Source organism: Melozone crissalis, unplaced genomic scaffold (genome assembly GCF_028551555.1).
Source record: "Melozone crissalis strain CALT ecotype California unplaced genomic scaffold, PUWL_Pcris_2 ptg000176l_1, whole genome shotgun sequence".
Classification (NCBI taxonomy): Eukaryota; Metazoa; Chordata; class Aves; order Passeriformes; family Passerellidae; genus Melozone; species Melozone crissalis.
In genome coordinates, this window is record NW_026535943.1 from 306,036 (window position 1) to 330,496 (window position 24,461).

Genomic DNA, 24,461 nt, shown 5'->3' on the forward strand with positions numbered 1-24,461 from the left:
GCGGCGGCGGCGCTGACAGCCCGCCCGGAGCCCCGGGGGCGGCCGCGGCCACCATGTCGTCCCCCAGCCCGGGCAAGAGGCGGATGGACACCGACGTGGTCAAGCTGTATCCTTGCCGTGCCCTCCCCCGGGCCCACGGGGGACCAGGATTGCCCTCCCCCCCCAGGGCCGGGCCTGCAGAGGGTGGGAGGGCGGGGGGCACCGGGGACCCCGCCGGGGTCGCCCCCCAGACCCCTCCATTCGCAGCCCCGCGGCCGCTCCCGGAGCTGGGGTCGGATCTGCCCTCCCCTCCTCACCTTCAGGGGAGGCCTGACCCCCCCTTCTGCCGTATTTTGGGGGGTTTATCCCCTCTGTGGCGTGAGAGGCGGCGCTGGGGGTGTCTCTGCAGACCCCCCTCGGTGGTGCCCCCCAATCTGGGTGCCCCGAACCCCTCTCGCCTGCCCTGGGGAGGGCCGGGAGGGGGAGAGCAGTTCCAGCAGCCACAGCCCAAAGAAAGGCTTTTGTGGGGGTTATTATTATTATTTATTCCCCCATCTCACCCCGCAGTTCATGAAGCTTCTGGTGCCGGCTTAGGGATTTGGTTTTTTGGGGAGGACGGGGGGGGTCCCTCGGGGTCTGGCTCAGCAGACCCAGGGGTGGGTGAAGGGCATCAGGGCCCGAGCCCGTCTCCCAAGAGGTTTATGTAACCCTCCAGGTTTGGTTAGGCTTTATTACTTTTTATTTTTCCCCTTCTTCCTACATAGATCTGTTTATATTTTTCCTCCTTGTTTTTATTCCTGGCCCTTTACGGGGCGGTGAATCCCTTTTTTCTCTCTGTCTGGAGAGTGGGTGGCGTTGAAAAATACCATTGGGAATTCGGTTCTGGGGTTGTTTTATTAATAGTTTTTGTTTACAAGGTGGCGGTGCGAGCCGGGAAAGGGTAGCAATGACAAGAGTGGATGAAATGTTTCTCGGATTTGTCTCCTGAACGTGCCCGACCTCTCTCAGCAGGACTCGGGGCTGCTGGCTCTGCCCTGCTGCTCTCGAGGGGTCGAGAAACGGGTCTGATTTAGTTCCCAGAGGGAGATAAACAAACTTATCTGGATTTGGTGGTGTTTTTTTGGAAAGGGAGGGGGGAGGGAGGAGCAGCAGCGCTCCTGTTTGTGGCTTATCGAAGGAAACTTGTCTGACGTTCTCGCAGCGCCTTGCTCCCCACAAAGCTGCTCTCGGTGTATTTTTCGCCCTGTTTTGAAGCAAATAGGAAATGAGTCCTGATGGTGCTCGAATCGGAGCTATTTTTATCCGGGGGTTTAAAGTTACACACATGTCAGACTCCGCCAATTGCGATCGATGCTTGATCGCACCGGGAGGAGGCTCGGGAATTCCAGCTGTTGGGCCAGGGGGGAAAACCTTTCTTGGGGATACCCTGGAGAAGGGGCCGAGGCCCGACCTGCTCGGCTGCTGCTCTGCTTCCCTTTCCCCTCCCCCTCTCTTTCTTTTCTTTTTTTTTTTTTTCTTTTTTTTTTTCCCTTTTTTGTTCGGTTCCTTGCCGGCTTCTCCAGCGATCGCAGCATTTTGGAGGACAAAGAGCAGGTTTTCCCTGCGAAGTGCCTTTGCTGTATGTTTCTAGGAGCTGGGTAGGTAGAAAGCCCCGAATATCCGGGATTCCTCTCGGGGCCGGGCACTTTGTGCCCCGGCTCTTTCTGCCCCCTGACAAAAGGAACCCCGATGGCTTTTCCAAAAGCAAAGCTCGTGTTGTCGGCTCTGCTTTCCTTGTTTTGCGAGGGGTGAGGGTTAGAGCAGTCGGTCTCCTGCGGACAACAAACTTAGGAAGTTGGATGTGTCAGATGACTCCTCAGCACTCCTCCCTCCCTCGCTCCCTCCCTCCCCGGCCTTTTTTGTTTGTCTGCCTGGCTCGCCTCGCTCGGGGTGAGCCGCTCGCTAGGCCCCGGCAGCTTCCCTGGGGAATCTCCCCCTCTGGAAGCCGCTCTGGAATCAGGCTCTGCTCTGAGACACGGAGGGGCTCGCTGCTGGCCAGGGGAGGACTGAAGGAATGTGCTTGAGGGCATCTCCTCCTGGGGCTTTCAGGGTTTTGTTGCTGTGGAGGGTGTTTTTGTTTGGGGTTTTTTTTACCCCCCCTTTTTGCTGCCATTTTCATTACAGTTTCCCTTTTCATCCCCTTCATCCAACGGAGAATAATAGTATGGATTTATGGCTACCTTTCCCAGTAGGGAGGGGGCACGGGCAGGGTGAACAACGCTCCTGCCTTCTCCTGCTCTGACAGGTTTAGGAGCCGAGCGAGGCCTTTTTACGGCTCCTATTTTCAATCCTGCCACGTCCGTGTCCTTTTGCGGCTGCCTCTTTGTGAGGAGGGAAGGGGAGCGGTGCCTGCTCGCTCTCGGTGGGGCTCGGGGAGGGCAGAGCTCTGCGGGAACGTGTGCGGCTGATGTTTAACCATCCCAACTGCCCGGCGCTCATTGTCTCCCTCCAGGCCGGGAAAAGAGAGCCAGAAAATCCCTCCTCTCCCTTTTGGGGGGCTCCAAAAGGGGGTGACTGTGACCCTTCAGAGCAGGCTTTGCAGGAAGGCTCTGTGCTCCCCAAAACCTCCGAGCCCGCTCCCCAGCGGCCTGCAAGTGTGGGATTCTCCCACTGGGAAGCCCTGGGGCTCCAGGCCCGGCCGCTCTGTGTATCTCCCCCCCTGGGACAGCAGAACGGGGGCTCCCCTTTGCGGTCCGCCCCGGTTTTGGGGCAGTGCCAGCCCCGGAGCGGCGTTCGCAGGGAAAAGGCCTCGAGCTCCGCAACTCCGCGGATTGGCTGCTCTGTTACTACCCGGAAACCGGGCCCGGGGCGGGGCGAGGCCGCGGCTGATCGGGGGTGCCCCTGCCCCGCTGTTTACACCCATGGGGGACCCCCCCAGCCCCCCAAAGCCCCGGGGTGTTTCCCGTCCCAGCCCCGGGGCTCATTGTTCCGCTGCGCCCGCAGCTTCCCCTTGGCCGGGAGTTTATTTAGTGCTGATTTATTTTCCTCCTTTTGTGGAGAAACGCTGCTGGCTGCCTTGTAGTCCCCGAGCTCTATTTTTAAGCGTCGGAGCTGGAAGAGGGAAGTGTCACCCTGTTTTGTGCCTGAAAGGAATTATAAATAGCGGCCAGCTTTGTGTGAGCCTCCCCGTGCTGCCCGGTTTGCAGGGCCGGGCTTCGGGAGCGTAACTCGCGGAGCGTTGCACTCCCTGCTAATTTTAGGCTCGTCCTGAGTCAAGGAGAATAAAGGTCCAAAGCTCCTTAGTTTACCTGCAGAGCGTTTTGTAATCTCCAAACCCCCCCGGCCGTGTTTGCTGCGTGGAGGCAAAGGGTAGGACGGAGTTTACATTTGGGATAAATTCCCTTTTCTGCTCGTTATGGGCTTACACGGCGCTTCTCATCGGCTTGAACACCTTCCAAGAGCGGCGTTGAGCAATCGCGGCCTCACGTGGCTTTGTTCTCTTTGGCCTGTCCCCAGGGAAGAGCGTGTGCACTGGAATGTCTTGTTTTGGTAGGGTTTGGTGGGGCTTTTGTTGTTTTGCCGGGGTTTTGTTTGGGGTTTTTTTTGTTTTGTTTTAAAGCACGGATATTTCTGGAAACTTTGCATGTAAATTTGCCGATGTCACGCCGCAGCTTCTTTCTGCTCCACTTCTGGGGCTCTGTTTTAATGAGGTCTCCAGGGATGAGGGGAATCGTGTGGTGATGCTTCAGAATGCACAAAGACGTGGCAGCAGCCCCTTCCCAGAGCTGGGAGCCCCCCTTTTCCCAGGAATGCTGTCACAGGTGGTGCTTTATAAATCAAATCAGGTAAACGTGGCTTGGGAGGTGCTGCCTGTCTTTAGGAGAGCTCGAAATCCATAAATCTCTGCCCGAACCAAACCAACTGGAGGAAAATAAATAATCTTTGCTGCCGAAATGACAACTTCCAAATGACATCTTGCTGCTTTTAGAGCAGAATTCAGAGTCTTTGCTGGTGGCTGGATGGGTTTTTTTCCCCAAAAAATTGGCTGGAGCTGGAAATTCAGTCTCCCTTTGTTGTTTTGTAGTTGGAATGGGAAGGATTTGGGAACTTGCCTGAAAGCCAAGTGCACCTGTTTAATCATGGAGTTCAAACTGGGAAATGTGGATTTGCTTAGGGGGCTGCTTGGAGCAGAGTGCCTGTTGGAGCCTGACATCCCAACCCTGCTTAAAATCATAAAAAATAGGGGTAATTTTAATTTATTTCCCCATCTCATTCCCCAGACTCAGAGCAGAGTTTTTGGAGTACTGAGGAGTGTGGCAGGATGATGCTGCCCAGATTCCCAGTTCTGAGGTGGCATTAGGGCACTAAATGCTGATTAAACAAATTCTGGAGGCCTTTTCTTAAAGAACCCCAAAAGTGAACGCAGGATTTCAGGCAAACAACCATTCCCTGTAACATGGTCTCCTTGCTCTCCCCTCCAGTGGGTGCAGGAGGCTGTGCCAGCTGCTTTTCCTGCCTTCCCTGGGGAAGCTGTGCTGGGATGTGTGGTGGGGGATTGTTTTGAAGTGTCACCATGAATATTGTACAACCCTGTGAGCTTTAGGGAACGTCTCCCAGAGCGACTCCCACGTGCTGGGCAGTTCTGGGCAGCAGGAGCTGATAATGGGAGCTGAGCTCCCAGAGTTTGGATCGAGCAGGAGATGCCCCTCAGTGAGGCCCTGCATTGTTTCATTTGCCAGGGGAAAATTACATTTAATCTGCACAGGACTGTTCTGTCCTGCTCCTGCTCATCGTCGTGCACTGGCATTAAATGATGATTGGGTTTTTTTTTTTTAATGTTTTGGGGTTTTAAAATTAATTTCTCCTTCAAACTCACCCTTAATTCCTGTTCCTGGAGGAGCAGACAGTCTGGGGGCTGAGGGAGAAAATCCTGGAGTGGCTCCTTGGGCTTCCAGAGGCACCTTCCCTTCCCAGCACCCCATTCCTGCCCCCATGGAAGGGGGAAAACCCCAGGAAAACCAACAGGGGAAAAGTCTGTCAAGGCTTTCAATCTGGGAGTGAAACCTGGAATAAATAATAAATAAATGTTTCCTAGAGTAAAGAAACAAAGAGGGGAAAAGTCTGTCGGGACTTGAAGTTTAGGGGGGAAAAAGAAGAAAACAGAGAGGGGAAAAGTCTGTCAAGGCTTGAAATTTAGGAATAAAACCCAAGGAAACAAAGGGGTGAAAAGTCTATCAAGACTTGAAGTTTAGGAGAAAACAAAGAGGGGAAAACTCTATCAAGAGTTGAAACTTAGGGGCAAAAAAAGAAGAAAACAAAGAGGGGAAAAGTCTGTCAAGACTTGAAATTTAGGGGAAAACAAAGAGGGGGGAAAAGTCTGTCAAGACCTGAAGTTTTGGAGAAAGCAAAGAGGGGAAAAGTCTATCAAGGCTTGAAATTTAGGGGGGAAAAAGAAGCAAACAAAGAGGGGAAAAATCTGTCAAGGCTTGAAATTTAGGAATAAAACCCAAGGAAACAAAGGGGGGAAAAGTCTATCAAAACTTGAAGTTTAGGAGAAAACAAAGAGGGGGAAAAGTCTATCGAGACTTGAAGTCAAGTCTTGATAGACTTTTCCCCTCTTTGTTTCCTTGGATTTTATTGCTAAATTTCAAGCCTTGACAGACTTTACCCCTCTTTATTTTCTTCTTTTTTCCCCTAAATTTCAAGTCTTGATAGAATTTCCCCCTCTTTTTTCCTCAGGTTTTATTCCTAAACTGCAAGTCCTGATAGACTTTCCTCTTCTTTTTCTTCTTTTTTTCCCCCCTAAATTTCAAGTCCTGATAAACTTTTCCTCTCTTTGTTTCCTTGGGTGTTATTCCCAAATTTCAAGCCTAGACAGACTTTTCCCCTTTCTGTTCTCTTCTTTTTTCTCCCTAAATTTCAAGTCCTGACAGACTTTTCCCCCTTCTTTGTTTTCCCCTAAATTTCAAGCCTTGACAGACTTTTCCCGTTTGTTTCCTTACTCTAGGAAACATTTATTTATTATTTATTCCAGGTTTCACTCCCAGATTGAGAGCCTTGACAGACTTTTCCCCTGTTGGTTTTCTTCTTTTTTCTCCCTAAATTTCAAGTCTTGATAGACTTTTCCCCCTTTTGTGTCCTTGGGTTTTATTCCTAAACTGCAAGTCTTGATAGACTTTCCTCCTCTTTTTCTTCTTTTTCTCCCCCTAAATTTCAAGTCTTGAAGGCTTTTTCCCCTAAATTTCAAGTCTTGATTGACTTTTCCTCTCTTTGTTTCCTTGGGTTTTATTCCTCAATTGCAAGTCCTGATAGACTCTTCCCCCTCTTTGTTTTCTTCTTTTTTCTCCCTAAATTTCAAATCCTGACAGACTTTTCCCCCCTCTTTGTTTTCCCCTAAATTTCAAGTCCTGATAGACTTTTCCCCTCTTTGTTTCTTTATTCTAGGAAACATTTATTTATTATTTATTCTAGGTTTCATTCCTGGACTGAAAGCCTCGACAGACTTTCCCCCTCTTTATTTTCTTCTTTTTTTCCCCTAAATTTCAAGTCTTGATAGACTTTCCCCCATTTGTTTCCTTGGGTTTTTTTTCCTACATTGAAAGCCTTGATAGACTTTGTCACTCTTTTTTTCTTCTTTTTCCCCTAAATTTCAAATCCTGACAGACTTTCCCCCCTCTTTGTTTTCCCCTAAATTTCAAATATTGACTTTTCCCCCTAAATTTCAAGCCTTGACAGACTTTCCCCCCCTCTTTGTTTTCCCCTAAATTTCAAGTCTTGATAGACTTTTCCCCTCTTTGTTTTCTTCTTTTACCCCCCCTAAATTTCAAGCCTTGACAGACTTTTCCCGTTTGTTTCCTTACTCTAGGAAACATTTATTTATTATTTATTCCAGGTTTCACTCCCAGATTGAGAGCCTTGACAGACTTTTCCCCTGTTGGTTTTCCTGGTTTCCCCCTTCCATAGGGGCAGGAATGGGGTGCTGGGAAGGGAAGGTGCCTCTGGAAGCCCCCAGAGCTGGGGCAGTGTCACCAAATGCTCTGAATTTCTCTTCTGAAAGGTGATTTAATTGGGATAAACACATAACAGGGTGTTGGGAAGGGAGGAAGGAAGGAAGGAAGGAAGGAAGGAAGGAAGGAAGGAAAGGAGAGAGAGAAAGGAAGGAAGGTGAGAGAGAAAGGAAGGAAGGAAGGAGAGAGCCCCCAGTTAAAGTGACTTGTAGGGATTCCAAGGAAAGCAGGCACAGGGAAATGTGAGCAGATTCCCAGCCAAACTCCTCCTGCTTTCCCTGCCTGCCCAAGTCAGAGGTGACCCCACGCTGAGGCACAAGTGCCTGAGTTTTCCTGCTGTCCTGGGCTTTATTCCTGCAGCAAAAATGCTGAATAACATTATTTTCCTAAATATGAGATGCGAGTTATAGATGTGGGTGTGAGTGTCAGAGCTCAGCCCTTCCCTGGGAGTTCCTGTGTGCATTCACTGCCCTCCCTCCAGTGCCTCCGTGTCCCTGGGGGTTTGTCCCTGCATTTCTGGAGCCGTGGGCACACAGCCCTGCTCTCTGTTCCTCTGGTGACTGAAGGATCACCCAGCCCTGGCAGCTGTGCTGTGCAGCCCCTGTGGGCCCAGCAGAGCCTCTGGTGAGTCTTGGGGTCTCTGCTGCTCAGAGTGACCCCAAGATGTGTCACAACGTCTCTTTTCCCAGCCTGGTGCTTTAAGAGCTCTTCATTTCTCAGTCTCAAGGTTGTTTATTGTTCCTTATCTATGAAATTCTTCCTCCTGCCCTGCTGAGATCCATCCAGCAGGACAGAGGCACTCTGCCTGCTCTGGGGCAGTGTTACCTTTTTACACAAAAAACTGTGTGTAAAATATTCACAATAACTTCCCAATGCCTATCACCCATGTTAGACAGTGAGCTCCTACTCTAAACCAATCCCAAAGTGCCACCATCACAGCAGGAGATGGAGGCCAAGAAGAAGAAGGAGAAAGGCTGGACATGTCCAGTTCCCTCCATCTTGCCCCCTGAACCCCCATTCTAAAAACCCCAAAATCTCCTTTTCCACCCCGTGATAAATTCATTATCCTTCTACTTAATTTGTCATGGCTTGCAGATCTTCATCTCAGGTTGGTAACTTGCTCCATGGGTCATGATCAAACCCACAGGACACACCCAGATCCCTCCATCTTGCCCCCTGAACCCCCATACCAGAAACCCCAAAATCTCCTTTTCCACCCCATGATAAATTCGTTATCCTTCCACTTAATTTGTCATGGCTTGCAGATCCTCATCTGAGGTTGGTAATTTGCTCCATGGGTCATAATCCAAACCACAGGGGCATCTTGGGCTCTGAGCCCCTGGCAGGGTCTGGGCTGCCCAGGACAGCCAGAGGGATGTGCTCTGGATGGGATGGGATGGATCCCCCAGCACAGCCCAGGGACTGGGGCTCACTTGCTTTTGTTGCTTTGCTTTTCCTGCTGCTTTCATTCCTGTTTCCACCTCCTTGGGGTGCTCAGAGCTGGCTGTGCCTCGGTGTGGGTGCCCTGGGGTGCTGTCAGTGCAGAGCAGGGCAGGATTCACTGCCCCATCCATCACCGGGCTGTCTCCTCCCAGGATGTCCATCTGTGTCCCCCTCATCTGTGACCGTGTTCACAGGGCTCTGAGGGTGAGGGAAGGGATGAGGATCTGACTCCATGTTTCACAAGGCTGATCTATTATTTTATGATATATATTACATTAAAACTATACTAAAAGAATAGAAGAAAGGATTTCATCAGAAGGCTGGCTAAGAGTAGAAAAAAAAAGAATGATAACAAAGGCTTGTGTCTCAGACAGAGAGTCTAAGGCAGCTGACTGTGATTGGCCATTAATTAGAAACAACCACATGAGCCCAATCCCAGATTCACCTGTTGCATTCCACAGCAGCAGATAATCAATGTTTGCATTTTGTTCCTGAGCCCTCTCAGCTTCTCAGGAGGAAAAGTCCTAAGGAAAGGATTTTCCATAAAAGATGTCTGTGACACTCATCCCCTCCTCATCCTCACTCCCCATCTTTTCCCAGCTCCTCAGGCTCCCTAAAGATCTGCCTGAGCTTCAGGGTGGATTTAATATCTAGGAAAACAGTGATTTGCTGCTTCTTGTGTATCCAGTAATGACAGGGTTGGTCCTGGATTCAGGGCTTGGCCACTGCTTTATTTTGCAGTTTCCAAGAGCCATCCTCTAATCTTAAATCACTTCACTGATTCCCTGGAGCAGATTGCTGCAGCCTTCCAGGAGAGGCCAAATCACTCCCAAATCACTTGGCAGGAGGTGCTGCAGAGCAGAGGAGGGGTGGATCATTTGTGGATCATTTGTGGATCATTTGTGGATCATCTGTAAACTGAGCTGGTGGTCTGAACTTGAATCCCTTTGAATTGGGAATTGCAGAGCAGGGCTGGCATCCTGCATGGTCCATGATGCACATCCAGAGGTGATGGAGGCTGCCAGATATTCCTGACTCAGCCTCGGGAAGGGCCAGAGCCATTTTGGATTGCTTTTGCTCAGGGTCAGATGCTGCTTTCCAGAAATTGCTGCATTTCCCTGTGCCTGCTTTCCTTAGAATCACTACAAGAAAACAGCAGAAAATGTTTTTGTATTAAGGATTGTACAAATAGAGTGGATAATTCTGAAAGGTTTTGCAATCTCTGGCTTTAATTGTTTGGGGGTTTTTGGTGTTATTTACTTGAAAATGTTTTGAATTTGTTGATGTTTTCTTGGGGAAAGTCTGCATTGATGACAGTTGCTGCCTTTTAGAGGAGCTTCACCCCAGAGGCTTTGTGTCATTCCCTGTGAGTGGCTGAGGTTAAAAGCTGCCAGTTGGTTATTCAATAAATTTTGCATGATTTACCAAATTCCAGAGGGTTTTACCTGGCTCTGAGCAGTGGTGGGAATGAGAGCTGTGCAGGTCCTGGCTGCCTTCTCAGTGTCACAGCTGTGTCACAGCAGTTTGTGGGCACTGCTGGGGGATCTTTCCCAAATCCTGGTTTGGGATGGGCTCTGGGGTGGCAGGGAAGGACAGGGGGCAGGTGCTGGGATTGGGGGAGGAGGAGCCAGGAATGGCATGGGAAGGTGAGCCTGGGCATGTTAGCACCAGGGACAAATACTGGCTGGCTGTAAAATATGGGATTTCATATTTTGAATTAGGGTAGGATCAGCTCTTTACACAATTTCCCAAGCATAACCCCTGAAAAAGTAAAAACCAGTGTGTGACACTGAGCCTGAGTGTCCTGGGTTAACCTCCACCGTGGCAGATTAATGGATGCAAAGTTGAAAAGATTGATAAATTATTAACTTAACCACGCTGGCAGTTTTATGTTTTATTTTTTTTTGTGGGCTGTGAGCTTTGTTTAGTGCTGGTGCTGGCAGGCCCAGGCCTGCTCTGAGGAGACACCCGAGCTGTGCCCAGGAAAGCTGTGTGAGAACACATCCCTGCCTCGTCTGAGCAGAGGTTGGAAGTGATTTTGCTCTTAAAGGAGTTTCTAAATCAAAATGTTGTTTAAAACTGGGCTTGAAGCTCTAGGATCAGCATGGCCGTGGTTTAGGAGTTAAAGCTCCTCTTGCTTGTAGGGAATGGAGCTGCTCCTTTGAGCCTTGCTCAGGGGAGGGGGAGTGCTGTGAAGCCAGATCTCTCTTTAGTTTGAAAGGGCCAGTTCAGCTTTGAGGTGCATTTGTCAGGGGAGTTTTTGGCTTTTTAAAGCATAAAACTGGGAGGTCTGCACTGAGAGGAACCTGGAGGAGCAGAACGTGGAATCATGGGGTGTTTGTGTGGGAAGGACCCCAAAGATCCTCCAGTTCCCAGTCAAACCATGGGCAGGGACACCTCCCACCATGCCAGGGTGTCCCACACCCATCCAGCCTGGCCCTGGGCACTGCCAGGGCTGGGAGCCCCACACGTGCCTGGGCAGAGAGAACATGGCAGGGAACTGGGGAGAGGTGAAGCCCAGAAGTTGCCTTTGGTTCCTGGCTGCTCCCAAACTGATTTGTTCAGGCAAAACCCTTTTCTAATCCATCCTTTGTTTAAATTCTCCTTTTATTTCCCTGCTTTTCCTCCCTTTTTGGGAGTGTTGGGAGGTTTTTCCCTGCTGCTAAATCAGGTGGAAGCTGCTCCATCAGGAGAACCCACCACTCCCTCACCCTCCCCTTTCTCCTGACACTGGCTTTGTTTTTCTTGTGTCTGCTGCCATGAATTGAGAGTCAGTGACCTTCCCCCCGAGCTGCCCAAGGCCAGGAGGGCTGGCCCTGCTCTCCCAGGCAGGTTTTAAAGCTCACAAAGCTCGGCTGCTTTGGTGCTGAGCTCATGCTCTGTGCAGGACGTGCCCGTGCCGTGGCTCAGCAGCTCTGGGATCCTTCCCAGGGCACCACATCCCCTGGGCTGCGTGCTGAGCTGTGCGAGCTCTCTGAATAACAGCCAGCTCTGGGAACCAGCAGGGCTGGGGTTGGGTAAGGAGACAGTCAGGGACTGATTTTTGCTAGTTTGGGAATCCTCAATTCCAAAGTCTACAGGGTTGAAATGAAGGAATAATAAGGAATAATCCTTCCAGGAGTGCAGCAGTTATCCTGAGATTGTCACATCTCTGCAGGGGCTGTGTTTGGGTAAGGAGATAGTCAGGGGCTGATTTTTGCTAGTTTGGAGATGGCCTCGCTTGGGAATCCTCGATTCCAAAGTCTACAGGGCTGAAATAAAGGACCAGTCCTTCCAGGAGTGCAGCAGTTACCCTGGGAATGTCAGATCTGTGCAGGGGCTTTGTTTGGATAAAAAGTTAGTCAGAGACTGATTTTTTGCTAGTTTTGGGAATCCTCAATTCCAAAATCTACAGGGCTGAACTAAAGGAACAATCCTTCCAGCAGTTATCCTGGGGATTGTCAGATCTCTGCAGGGGCTGTGTTTGGATAAGACAGTCAGGAGCTGATTTTCACTAATTTTGGGAATGGCCTTGCTTGGGAATCCTCAATTCCAGGGTTAAGGGGGCTGAAATAAAGGAACAATCCTTCCAGCAGTTATCCTGGGGATGTCAGATCTGTGCAGGGGCTGTGTTTGGGTAAGGAGACAGTCAGGGACTGATTTTCACTAATTTTGGGGATGGCCTTGTTTGGGAATCCTCAATTCCAAAATCTACAGGGCTGAACTAAAGTTCCAGTCCTTCCGGGAGTGCAGCAGTTATCCTGGAATGTCACATCTCTGCAGGGGCTGTGTTTGGATAAAAATCAGGGACTGATTTTCACTAGTTTTGGTTTGACCACAGCATCCAAAAAAACTCACTTCCTCTCAAACCAGGACAGCCTTGCTTGGGAATCCTCAATTCCAGAGTCAGGGGGGCTGAAATAAAGGAAGAATCCTTCCAGGAGTGCAGCAGTTACCTGGGAATGCCACATCTGTGCAGGGGCTTTGTTTGTGTAGGAAGAGAGTCAGGAGCTGATTTTCACTAGTTTGGGGATGGCCTTGCTTGGGAATCCTCAATTCCAAAATTTACAGGGCTGAAATAAAGGACCAATTCTTCCAGGAGTTATCCTGGGGATGTCAGATCTGTGCAGGGGCTGTGTTTGGGTAAGGAGACAGTCAGGGACTGATTTTCACTAGGTTTGGGAATGGCCTTGCTTGGCAATCCTCAATTCCAGGGTCAGGGGGGCTGAAATAAAGGAGCAATCCTTCCAGGAGTGCAGCAGCTATCTGGGAATGCCACATCTCTTTGGATAAGAAGACATCAGGGACTGATTCTCTATAATTTTGGGAATGCCTTGCTTGTGAATCCTCAATTCCAGGCCCAAGGGGGTTGAAATAAAGAAACAATCCTTCCAGGAGTGCAGCAGCTATCTTGGGAATGTCACATCTGTGCAGGGGCTTTGTTTGTGTAGGAAGAGAGTCAGGAGCTGATTTTCACTCGTTTGGGGATGGCCTTGCTTGGCAATCCTCAATTCCAAAATTTACAGGGCTGAAATAAAGGAATAATCCTTCCAGAAGTTATCCTGGGAATGTCAGATCTCTGCAGGGGCTTTGTTTGGATGAAAAGACAGTCAGGGACTGATTTTCACTGATTTTGGGAATGGCCTTGCTTGGGAATCCTCAATTCCAAAATCTACAGGGCTGAAATAAAAGAACAATCATTCCAGCAGTTATCTGGGAATGTCAGATCTCTGCAGGGGCTGTGTTTGGGTAAGGAGACAGTCAGGGACTGATTTTCACTAGTTTTGGGAATGGCCTTGCTTGGGAATCCTCAATTCCAGAGTCAGGGGGGCTGAAATAAAGGAAGAATCCTTCCAGGAGTGCAGCAGCTATCTGGGAATGTCACATCTCTGAGGTGACTCAGCGTGCTTACCCTGATTTATTCCTTGCTGCTCCCGAAGCCACCTCCTACTTTTTGTTTGTGTTTTTTCTTTGGAGGCCGTGTCAGTGTTGAACAGAGGGAAGCAGTGGGAATGAGGAAGCTGAGCGATCAGTGCTTTGTTTAACACCGTTGGGAATTTAATCCTCGTGGCTCAGGGGAGGAATCCGTGCCTGGCTATTGGGGAAAGCTCAGACCCAGCAGGAGAATGTGCTGGGGAAGGGGCACTCGGGGCTGGGTTGAAATTTGGGGTGTCAGAAATCAGATCCCGGTAGGTCGGAGGCAGAGCCGCGTTCCTTGAAAGGGAAGGTATGTGAGGAGGTGTTAACTCTCCCCGCTCCCCCTGGAGCTGCTCCACGCTTTTTCCAGCTCCTCTGCCTCCTGGGAAGCTCCAGGCTCTGGGAGTCAAACACATTTTGTCTTGCTCACAACTGCTGAGAAAGCTGCAGGTTGCTCAGAATCCACTGGTTTTTTTACTCCATGGTTTGTTTGGTGTTGCCATGAAAAGGTAATTTAAATTATTTTTTAAATGCTTGCCCAGTTTGGAGCAAAAATCTTTTAGATGCTTGCGTGATTTGGAGCAAAAATTGCCCAGAAAATCACCAACTTCTGCAAACTGGGCAGGAGGCAAAACCAGTGTGGAGAAAACCCAAAACAAGCAGTGACAGGGGTGGGAATGCCTCAGACCCCAGTTTGGCAGGACTGAGGAAATATTCTCACATAATTTTAGCAAATTCACAGTTTAACTGTGAGCCCTGCTTGAGTCACTGGTCAAGTAAAATCAAGAATAAAATCGAGGCTTGAGCCTTGCCAGATGAGACAAAAGATGCCCTAAAATTGAGCTGGTGAGCAATAATGTGCCCCCAATGGGCCCCATTTGGCATTTCAGGGTTTGCCACAGCTTTGATTTTGCTCTGAGATCAGGAAATTGGCTGACCTGTATTTAAAGCATCTGCACATCCTGGTGCTAAACCCGATTTTACACACTTAAGGAATAGATGGTGGAGGACAGGGATGTGTTTGGGTCTCTGGTGTGTCCCAGAGGGTCAGATCCTCCTCAGCTGCATCCCCACAATCCCTGCAGCTCCTCAGGTGTGATCCCAAACTGCCACAGCTTTTTCAATGTCATTTCTCTGGAAAAAATCAGAAATTTTCCTCCCTTCAGCAGCATTTATTGGAGAAGAGTGAGGGGTAAGCAAAGATTTGGCTATTTAACCTTCTTAAATGTAGCAAGAAATGGTTTTGTGGGGTTTGTGCAGGGATTCTGTTGTGGCAGAGTGCTGAGAGAGCCCTGGTGCTCCTGGTGCCTCTTCTCGACGTGGCTTTGGGGCTTTTTTCCCATTAATTTTTATCTGGAATTGGATAATTTTTATCTGGGTTGGATAAGTGGGAATTGTGTGTGAGGAGAGTTTGTGTTATAGCACAGCAAACCTGGTCTAGGCAAGCTGTGGGAATCAGATCATCTGTTTAAGGTCCTTTGCACCCCAAAATCCCACATTAACTGCCTGCTCTGAGCCTGAACCAGCATCTCTGTCTTGGCAGAGGCAAATTTTAGTCCTGTGCTGACAAATGTTGAGTTTGCTGGAGTTTGTTTCTTTTTGGACTTCAAATTTTTGCAGGGCTTTCCTTCCTAGTGTGGCTGTGCAGGATTCTGCAGCCTCAGGAGATGCAGCAGTGGGGTTTTTAAAGAGTTTTGGGGTGCATTAATGGGGTTTTTAAAGAGTTTTGGGGTGCATTAATGGGGTTTTTTAAAGAGTTCTAGATGCATTAATGGGTTTTTTTAAAGAGTTTTAGATGCATTAATGGTGCCTGAGGAGCAGGGCTTTAAAAAGAGTTTTGGGTTTTTTTTTCTCAGCTCAGTAACCACTGAGTCCTTTAATTGCCCTCTGTGGCTCTTGGTGGCTTCCAGAGTCCCAGATTTCTCTGGTGCCACCCACAGTTCAGTGTCATTAAGGCATTTCAGGATATTCTGTGGTACTCTGTGAGTTTCTCTTGCTGGTTTTCTCCAGGCTTGGAAAGCTCCAGAGGTGAAACCTGGAGTGGGTGAGCTCCATAATCCAGATTTGGTTTTTGCAGATTCTGTTTTATTTCCAGGGGCAGCTGGGATTGTGCTGCTGGCTATCCCAGGCAAAGCTGTGATGCTGAAAACTTTGATATTTTTTTCCAAGGTGCTTCAAACAGCCCAAAAACCCTGAAAGGGGAACTTTCCCCTAATCCTGTCAGGATATAGGATGGATCAGGAGCAGGAACCACTTGGCTCAAGCAGATCCTTGGGGTGCAGGTGTGAAACATTGCCCACATTTCCCATTTTGGGTTTCCTGTAAGACCCAGCAGGCAGCAGGACTTGGGGTGCAGGTGTGAGATATTGCCCACATTTCCCAATTTGGATTTCCTAGACGCACCAGAAGGCAGCAGGACTTTGGGTGCAGGTGTGAGATATTGCCCACATTTCCCAATTTGGGGCTCCTGGAGTCCCCCAGGAGGCAGCAGGACTTGGGGTGCAGGTGTGAGATATTGCCCACATTTCCCATTTTGGGGCTCCTGGAGGCACCAGGAGGCAGCAGGACTTTGGGTGAGGTGTGAGATATTGCCCACATTTCCCATTTTGGGGCTCCTGAAGTCTCCCAGAAGGCAGCAGGACTTTGGGTGATGTGAAATACTGCCCACAATTCCCATTTTGGGGCTCCTGGCGTCCCCAGCAGGACTTTGGGTGGTGTCAAACATTGCTCACATTTCCCATTTTGGGGCTCCTGGAGTCCCCAGCAGGCAGCAGGACTTTGGGAGCAGCAAGGAATGGGTGCTCCATTTGGGTGAGGTGTGAGATATTGCCCACATTTCCCATTTTGGAGCTCCTGGAGTCCCCAGCAGGACTTTGCCACGTGCCCATCCCTGTCTCAGGACGTGGCTGGAGCTGCCACAGGCGTCACAGAAACCCACATCAGCTGCTTTTTAGGTCATCACCACACCGGGCTAAATTCAGCCTGTGAGCCACAGGAGGGAGGGTTTGGGTCCCAGTTCTGCCCCATCCCTGGTTCTGGGCTGAGATCCCTGGGGTTTTAATCCCATGGGCAGGGACAAGGCTGAGCTTGGCTTGGGAAGCTCCTGGAGGAGGAATTGCAGGGAAAGGTAACAGGACATGGAAATTCTGTGTGGATCAGGGTTGAGTCCCATCCAGGGCTGCCAGGGTGGCCAAGAGGAGAATCCTGGCCCGTTTCTGTGCATGGAGCAGCCCCATATCCCAAAAACCTGTGAGTTGCTCAAGTCTGGTTGTGGCTGGAGATTTGTGTAGGTTTAGGTCATCACCACACTGGGCTGAATTTGGCCTGTGAGCCACAGGAGGGAGGGTTTGGGTCCCAGTTCTGCCCCATCCCTGGTTCTGGGCTGAGATCCCTGGGGTTTTAATCCCATGGGCAGGGACAGCCTGAGCTTGGCTTGGGAAGCTCCTGGAGGGGAAATTGGAGGTGGAATTGCAGGGAAAGGTAACAGGACATGGAGATTCTGTGTGGATCAAGGTTGAGTCCCATTCAGGGTGGCCAAGAGGAGAATCCTGGCCTGTTTCTGTGCATGGAGCAGCCCCATATCCCAGAAACCTGTGGTGTGCTGAACTCTGCTTGCTGCTGGAGATCTGTGTAGGTTTAGGGTGGGAAAGGGAGGAAACCACTTCTCTCATTACCCTGTACATTTATCTCAAGGCAGGAATGTTCCCACATTTTTTATTTTTCTTTCCTCCAAGCCCCACATCTCTGCTAAAATTGTCACATGGCAGAGATGAGTAAAGGGGAGAGGAAAATAAGTCACTGTGGCAGCACAAGGGAAAATTGTGGGAGCTGTGTGTGCTGCTCCAGGAATCCCAAGCTGTCTTTATGTGAATTCCTTGGTTGTTGCAGCATCCTGGTTCTCTGCTGCAGCACCAGCGCTGCTTAATTGGCATTTTTTTTTTATTTGTGGATTAGTAATATTGTCCTCCAAATGGCTTCAAGTGTGTCAAGGCTGCTTCATTCTGATTTCTGTGATAAATTGTGCCTTTGAAAGGCTGCCTGCCTCCGCCGGGGGTCACCTGCAATTCAGAGCATCTGGCAGAGGTCGGCTCCAGGCTTTTTGTGCTGGGCTGGGGAAAACCCGGCGGGTTTTTATCAGCTCCTCTCTGAAGGAGGAGACGCTTCAGACTCGGTGACAAAATCCCACTTTTCAGGCAGCTGCACCTGCTAACGACTGAGCTGTTAATTAGGTTTTAGTGCAGTTGCAGCGGTGTTCCTTTGTCTCTGCTGTAATGGTGATTCAAAGGGAGGATGTCAAGGAATCTTGTGTTTCAGCTGAATTTAACTAATTATGAGAAAGCTCTGCCCTCACTCCAAACACGGCCTGAAAGCTGGGAATTGCGGTGTCCTGCCAGTGTGGGGTGTGTTCCAGGCCTGACCCCAAAGCTCAGCTCCCATTTTAAACTCACTGCTGATATTTTTTCTTTTTGATCCCCACAGCAAACCCGAGGTGTTGTTGTTGCTGTGGGGAAAGCTCCAGGTGAGTTTTTGTCGTGCAGCTCTGTGGAATAGGAGGACATAAATGTAGGGATGGCTGATTTGTGGCCCTCCTGGGCTCTGGGTTGGGAGGGAGGTGGGATAATTCAGCTGAGCAGCAGTGCCAGAGCAGGATCTGGATCAGGGTGAGGATGAGCTGCTCCTGATCCCAGCAGGTGCAATCCCACCCCTGTGTCCTGCTCTCCCTCTCCAGGTGGGTGTGGTGCCTCTGGGTGGGAGATTTAATTCCCAGAGCTTCCAGCAGTGACAGCACCTTCCAGACTCCCCCAGGGAAACCTCCCAGTCTTTCTCAGCCCTCCCACTCACATCTTGGAGGTTGTTTTGGAGGAATCTTGGCCACTGTGACCAGGACTTTGTGTTCTGTGTTCCACCAACACTCTCTGCTCTGCTGCTGCTACAAAAAAATTCCCTTTTTGCTTTCCTATGGTTGTGCTGGTGTCACCTGTGCCAAAGTGGCTTTAATGAACCCTCCCAGTGCTTTAAGGGGGTTGTGAAAGGAGGGAGAGGGGTTTGGAGTGGCCTGGAGGGACAGGATGAGGGGGAATGGCCATGAACTGAGAGAGGGGAGCTTTAGGTCGGGTATTGAGAGGGAATTCCTGGCTGGGCACGTGGGGATGGAATTCCCAGAGCAGCTGCATCCCTGCAATGTCCCAGGCCAGGCTGGAGGGGTTTGGAGCAGCCTGGGGTGGTGGAAGGTGTCCCTGCCATGGCAAAGGGTGGATGTGAATGATCTTTAAAATGCCTTCCCACCCAAAGCATTCCATCATTTTAATCCCTGTCACCAGAGGCTTCCCATAGTCAGGGAAATCCCCAGTGCTTGAGAACAGCCTGGACCTCTTCCTTCTCCCTCTGCTGAGCATCTCCAAAGCCTGCAAAGCATTAAAATAATTCAGAATAGGTGTTTGCCATGGCAGCCTTCAGCATGGCAGCTGTCCTGGGGCCTGGGCACCCTCCAGCCCTGGCTGGCCCTGGGTTTGGTGGTGCCAGCATTGCCAGATGCACACAGAGCTCCCAGGTTGGTTCAGCATTGCCAGATGCACACAGAGCTCCCAGGTTGGTTCAGTTCAGCATTCCCAGATGCACACAGAGCTCCCAGGTTTGTTCAGTTCAGCATTCCCAGATGCACACAGAGCTCCCAGGTTTGTTCAGTTCAGCATTGCCAGATGCACACAGAGCTCCCAGGTTTGTTCAGCTCAGTTCAGCATTCCCAGATGCACACAGAGCTCCCAGGTTTGTTCAGCATTCCCAGATGCACACAGAGCTCCCAGGTTTGCTCAGTTCAGCATTCCCAGATGCACACAGAGCTCCCAGGTTTGTTCAGTTCAGCATTGCCAGATGCACACAGAGCTCCCAGGTTTGTTCAGTTCAGCATTCCCAGATGCACACAGAGCTCCCAGGTTTGCTCAGTTCAGCATTCCCAGATGCACACAGAGCTCCCAGGTTTGCTCAGTTCAGCATTCCCAGATGCACACAGAGCTCCCAGGTTTGTTCAGTTCAGCATTCCCAGATGCACACAGAGCTCCCAGGTTTGTTCAGCATTCCCAGATGCACACAGAGCTCCCAGGTTTGTTCAGCTCAGTTCAGCATTCCCAGATGCACACAGAGCTCCCAGGTTTGTTCAGCTCAGTTCAGCATTCCCAGATGCACACAGAGCTCCCAGGTTTGCTCAGTTCAGCATTGCCAGATGCACACAGAGCTCCCAGGTTTGCTCAGTTCAGCATTCCCAGATGCACACAGAGCTCCCAGGTTTGTTCAGTTCAGCATTCCCAGATGCACACAGAGCTCCCAGGCTGTGCTGTTCCCTCCTTGGGGATCATTGTTCACCCCAGCCTGGCTCTCTCCTGTTTTCCTCTGGAACACAATGTATCTTTGGACCTTCAGCTTGCAGGAAAATCCTGTGCAAGGAATCCCTTGGGAATGGCCAAAAACCCCTCTCAAAGCTCCAGCCTGAAAATGGCTTTTTGTGAGCAGAGATGGTGGGAGCTGGATCAGGAGGAATTGCTGGGATTAGAGGAAGTACCAGCCTGATTTCCTCAACTTCCTGGGCCCATTAATGAACTTTTTGCAGGTGGTTTGGTGATTCAGTGAACTTTTTGCAGGTGGTTTGGTGATGAAATGAGCTTTTTGCAGGTGGTTTGGTGGTGAAATGAGCTTTTAGGAGGTGGTTTGGTGGTGAAATGAACTTTGTGCAGGTGGTTTGGTGATGAAATGAACTTTTTGCAGGTGGTTTGGTGATTACCTGCCCCAGTGTCAGTCTTTAATTTAGATTCTGAGCAGAGTTGGGCAGGCTGGGTTGAACCTGGAGCAGCCTGGAGCAGTGGAAGTGTCCCTGCAGGTGGAACTGGGTGCTTTGAAGGTCCATTCCAAGCCACACCAGCCTGTGACTGCACTTTTCCAGAGTGAATGGCTCGATGGGAACTCCTTGTTCTGACCCAGCCTTGGAAATTGTGCATTTGTGTTTTCTCAGGGCTGATCCAGCAGTGGAATCCCACCTGACTTGGCAGAAAGCTGAGTGATGAACTCACATTTATTCTTTAAATAGAAGTGGCCACATGCCCTGGTCAGAAATGAGGGCCAGGGCCACTCGTGCAGCCTGGCTGTCCCCAGGCTGCCCTGGGGTGCTGGATGTGGTTGTGGGGCAGCCTCAGTGCCCCATTGCCCTCATTCCACCGCGAGGATGAGGAGGATAATTGGGTTAATGGCTGTGACAGTGGCACCTTGGATTGCTGCAGGGATTTGTGTGCAAACCCCGGCGTGCAGGAAGCTCCTGCCCCTTTCCCTGTGGCACCACTGGGCTGCCCTTTCCTGCTGGGTGGCTTTGGGGTGCTTTTATGTGCCAGGTGACCCGGAAAGAAGGAAAACTTTGTGAACTTCAGCTGTGTGTAACCAGGGTGCTTGCTCCTGAATCACTTGGGCTTTTTCTGCTTTGGTGTGAGAGAAAAAAAAGGGAAACGGTGGTTGTTGTGACTTCAGCAGGTCTGTGATTCAGGTTTGGAATTTGTGCTTAAAACCCAAGGAAATTGTGTGTAAATCCTGCCTGAGCTGCTCCTCTAAAACACTTTGAACAAAGCCAAGGAGTGGGGAAGCAAATCTGATCCCTCTGGAGGTTCTGGCAGGGAGAGAAGGGAGCAAATCCCATCCTCTGGGGCTTGGGAGGGATCTGTGAAAGGCACGGCACCCCAGGTCCCCAACTCCAGAGTAATTCCATGTGGGATTGGGAGGAGCTCTGCAAAACAACCCCACTGTGGAGATGCAGCAAGGAAAATGGAGTTTGGAGGTGCCTGAGGAGCAGGAAAGGAAAAATCCCTCAGGATTGTGTTCCTGGCAGGGCAAGGAGAGCTTTTATAAACATTACCCCAACCTAAGGATCCTCACCAGGGCTGCAGATGGGTTCCAGATTAACCTTCCCAAGGTGTGGCTGCTGCCTCAGCACTTCAGGAAGAATTTTGAGTGCAAGCCCCTTCCACAGCTTGATGTTCATCCTGATTTCCCATGCTGGCGAGCTGCTCTGTGCCTTCTCTGCTGCCCCTGGGAATCAGAGGAGCAGATTTTCATTTGTTCATGAAAAATGTGTATTTTTAATGGTGTTTTGAAAGGAACAAAAATCCCTCAGGAATGATCCCCCCAGAAAAATCCACCTGGTGGATTCCTTCAGATTGGGAAATCTGCACTGAAGGCAAAGCAAGATTTCCCTCTGTGTTGGTTTAGGTCGGAGGAATTGCTCGAATTTCAAGCTTAATTTCCACATTCAGTTGGCTTTTATTTCCTCCACCTGTGCTGGAGAAATCCCAGTGGATTTGGAGATTTGTTTTAAAGCTCTTTTCTTTGAGGATTGGCAGATAAGAACCAGGAAGGCTCAGAACTGCTGGAGCTTCTGGCTGAAGCAGCAAAAATTCTGGAACAAACAACTGGAGGATGGCCCAAAATGGAAAGGAGAAGTTGAGATTAATCTTGGGGAGAAATTCTTCCCTGTGAGGGTGCTGGGGCTGCCCCTGGATTCCTGGAATTATTTAAAACCAGGTTGAACACTGGGGCTGGAGCAGCCTGGGGCAGTGGGAGGTGTCCCTGCCGTGGCACTGGAGGGGTTTGAGATCCCTTCTCACCCAAATTTTATGGTTCTATGAGACAGCAGGGGACAAATCACCCCCTAAATATCTTTGGGGAGACTTTATTGCTGTTGAGGTTGGAGCAGGAAACACCTGGGGGGGAGGCAGTTCCTGCTGGGAGTTTGGATTTGAGGCACAAAAGCCAATTATTGAGGAATTAAGGTTGAAGCAGCTTTGTGAGCCCAGAGCTGCCTCGTTTCCAGGGGCACTGTCCATTTCTGTGGGCTCTCAGTCTGGTTTAGAGTGCAAGCCCAGCTTGGCCAGGCTGGAATTGCCAGCAGTTGGAGCTGTCTGAGCTCTGAAGACCATGGGTTAAAAACCCTGGTGTAAGTGGGATCAGAAATGCATCCCTGAGTGTTTCTGTGGGGTTGGAATGATCTGTGCAGAACATGGAGAGAGCTCAGTTCTCCTGGGTGCTGGGGAGGCTTGGGGGGCAGGACAGCAAAAATCCCCCTGGATTCTGCTCCAGGCAGGCCCTGGAGGGATCCTGAGCAGGATTTTGAGGGGTTTGCTCCCCGTGTGATGTTTCAGAGCTCAAGGCTCAGTTTGTTTTGGGAAGCCTCTCCCAAGCCTGGTTTTTGGTTTTTCCTGGAGCATCCCAGCATGGAGTGTTTGTTGAAGCAGTTCTGTTTCACACTTCCATAAGTCAGTGTTAGGCTGGAGCTGGAGCTGAGGATCAGCATCCTCTTCCTCGCTCCCTGTGCTCCATTCAGCACCTTTGGCAGGCAGGGCAAGGTCCTGGCAGTGGGCAGCAGAGAGGATGTGGAATCTGCCTCCAGAGCTGGACCTGCTCCATGCCAAAGCTAAATTTAAGCTTCATTTATTTTAAGCTTAAAATATTCCCTTTGACACTTTCTCCTTCCTGCCACGAAACTCTTTTATCTTGTTTAAAATCAAGACCTTGACATAATTCTGGATTATTTTTTTTTCCCTGAATAAGCCCTTGCCAAAGCTCAGCTCTTGGCCTCCTCTGCATCTGCTGTGAGTGCAAACATCTCATCCCAAGGGTTCTCCAGCAGGAGGAGATGGATGTTTGTCCCTTGGGGCTTCATGTCACCATTGCTGAGGTGCTTTGAGGCACTTTGTGAATGACTGGGGAGGTTTCTGCAAGAGAAAAAAACATTTCACTAAAATCTACAAAAACCTAACCCAAACTCCCCTGGAGGGAAAAGGCCTCACCTTAAAATAATTCCTTTTTTTTTCTTGTGAAGACTAAATTGGAGAAATATTTGAATATGTCAGAGCAATCTGCTGCATTCTTGTAAATCACATGATGAGCCCCAGCCCCAAAATAAACTCAGATCTTGGGCTTGGTGTCAGGTCTAGCTCAGGTTTGGGGTCGTGCTCAGTCCTGTGGTTTCACAACCAGGGTTTCTCTTTCACGAGAGCTTCCTGAATCCTCCCAAAGAGGAAATGAAGCCTTGCCAGCACACCTGGAGAAAAGCAAAGGTTGTGTTTTCTCTTTCTGATATTTCTCTGAAAACACACTTGAAATTTCTGGCTGTTGGAGAAGTTGATGATTTGTACACAAACCACTCGGTTCCACCAGTGTGTCCCATCTCCATGGAAACCAGTTCCTCTGGGTGGGAGCCTGGAGTGATGCAAACATCAGATCTGGAGCTTCAGCTCAGGGACACGCGTGTGGCCACCAGCACTGCTCCAGTTCCACCCTCAGTTCCACCAGAACTGCTCCAGTTCCACCAGCACTGCTCCAGTTCCACCCTCAGTTCCACCAGCACTGCTCCAGTTCCATCCTCAGTTCCACCAGAACTGCTCCAGTTCCACCAGAACTGCTCCAGTTCCACCCTCAGTTCCACCAGCACTGCTCCAGTTCCATCCTCAGTTCCACCAGCACTGCTCCAGTTCCATCCTCAGTTCCACCAGAACTGCTCCAGTTCCACCAGCACTGCTCCAGTTCCACCCTCAGTTCCACCAGAACTGCTCCAGTTCCACCAGCACTGCTCCAGTTCCACCCTCAGTTCCACCAGCACTGCTCCAGTTCCATCCTCAGTTCCACCAGCACTGCTCCAGTTCCATCCTCAGTTCCACCAGAACTGCTCCAGTTCCACCAGAACTGCTCCAGTTCCACCCTCAGTTCCACCAGAACTGCTCCAGTCCCATCCTCAGTTCCATCAGAACTGCTCCAGTTCCATCCTCAGTTCCACCAGAACTGCTCCAGTTCCATCCTCAGTTCCACCAGAACTGCTCCAGTTCCACCTCAGTTCCACCAGAACTGCTCCAGTTCCACCAGAACTGCTCCAGTTCCACCCTCGGTTCCACCAGCACTGCTCCAGTTCCACCAGAACTGCTCCAGTTCCACCCTCGGTTCCACCAGAACTGCTCCAGTTCCACCCTCAGTTCCACCAGAACTGCTCCAGTTCCACCAGAACTGCTCCAGTTCCACCCTCGGTTCCACCAGAACTGCTCCAGTTCCACCAGAACTGCTCCAGTTCCACCCTCAGTTCCACCAGAACTGCTCCAGTTCCACCCTCGGTTCCACCAGAACTGCTCCAGT

At 50.2% G+C, this 24,461-nt stretch overlaps 1 protein-coding gene across 1 annotated transcript in view; it reads left to right on the forward strand.

Annotated features, from left to right (window-relative positions):
• Window positions 1–24,461, forward strand: part of UBE2H (ubiquitin conjugating enzyme E2 H) — a 58,020-nt gene continuing 33,559 nt past the window's right edge. Inside the window, exon 1 of the mRNA XM_054293679.1 lies at window positions 1–106. Within this exon, the coding sequence (XP_054149654.1) occupies window positions 54–106 (53 nt within the window). The 5' untranslated portion in view covers window positions 1–53. The remainder of the gene's footprint in view (window positions 107–24,461) is intronic.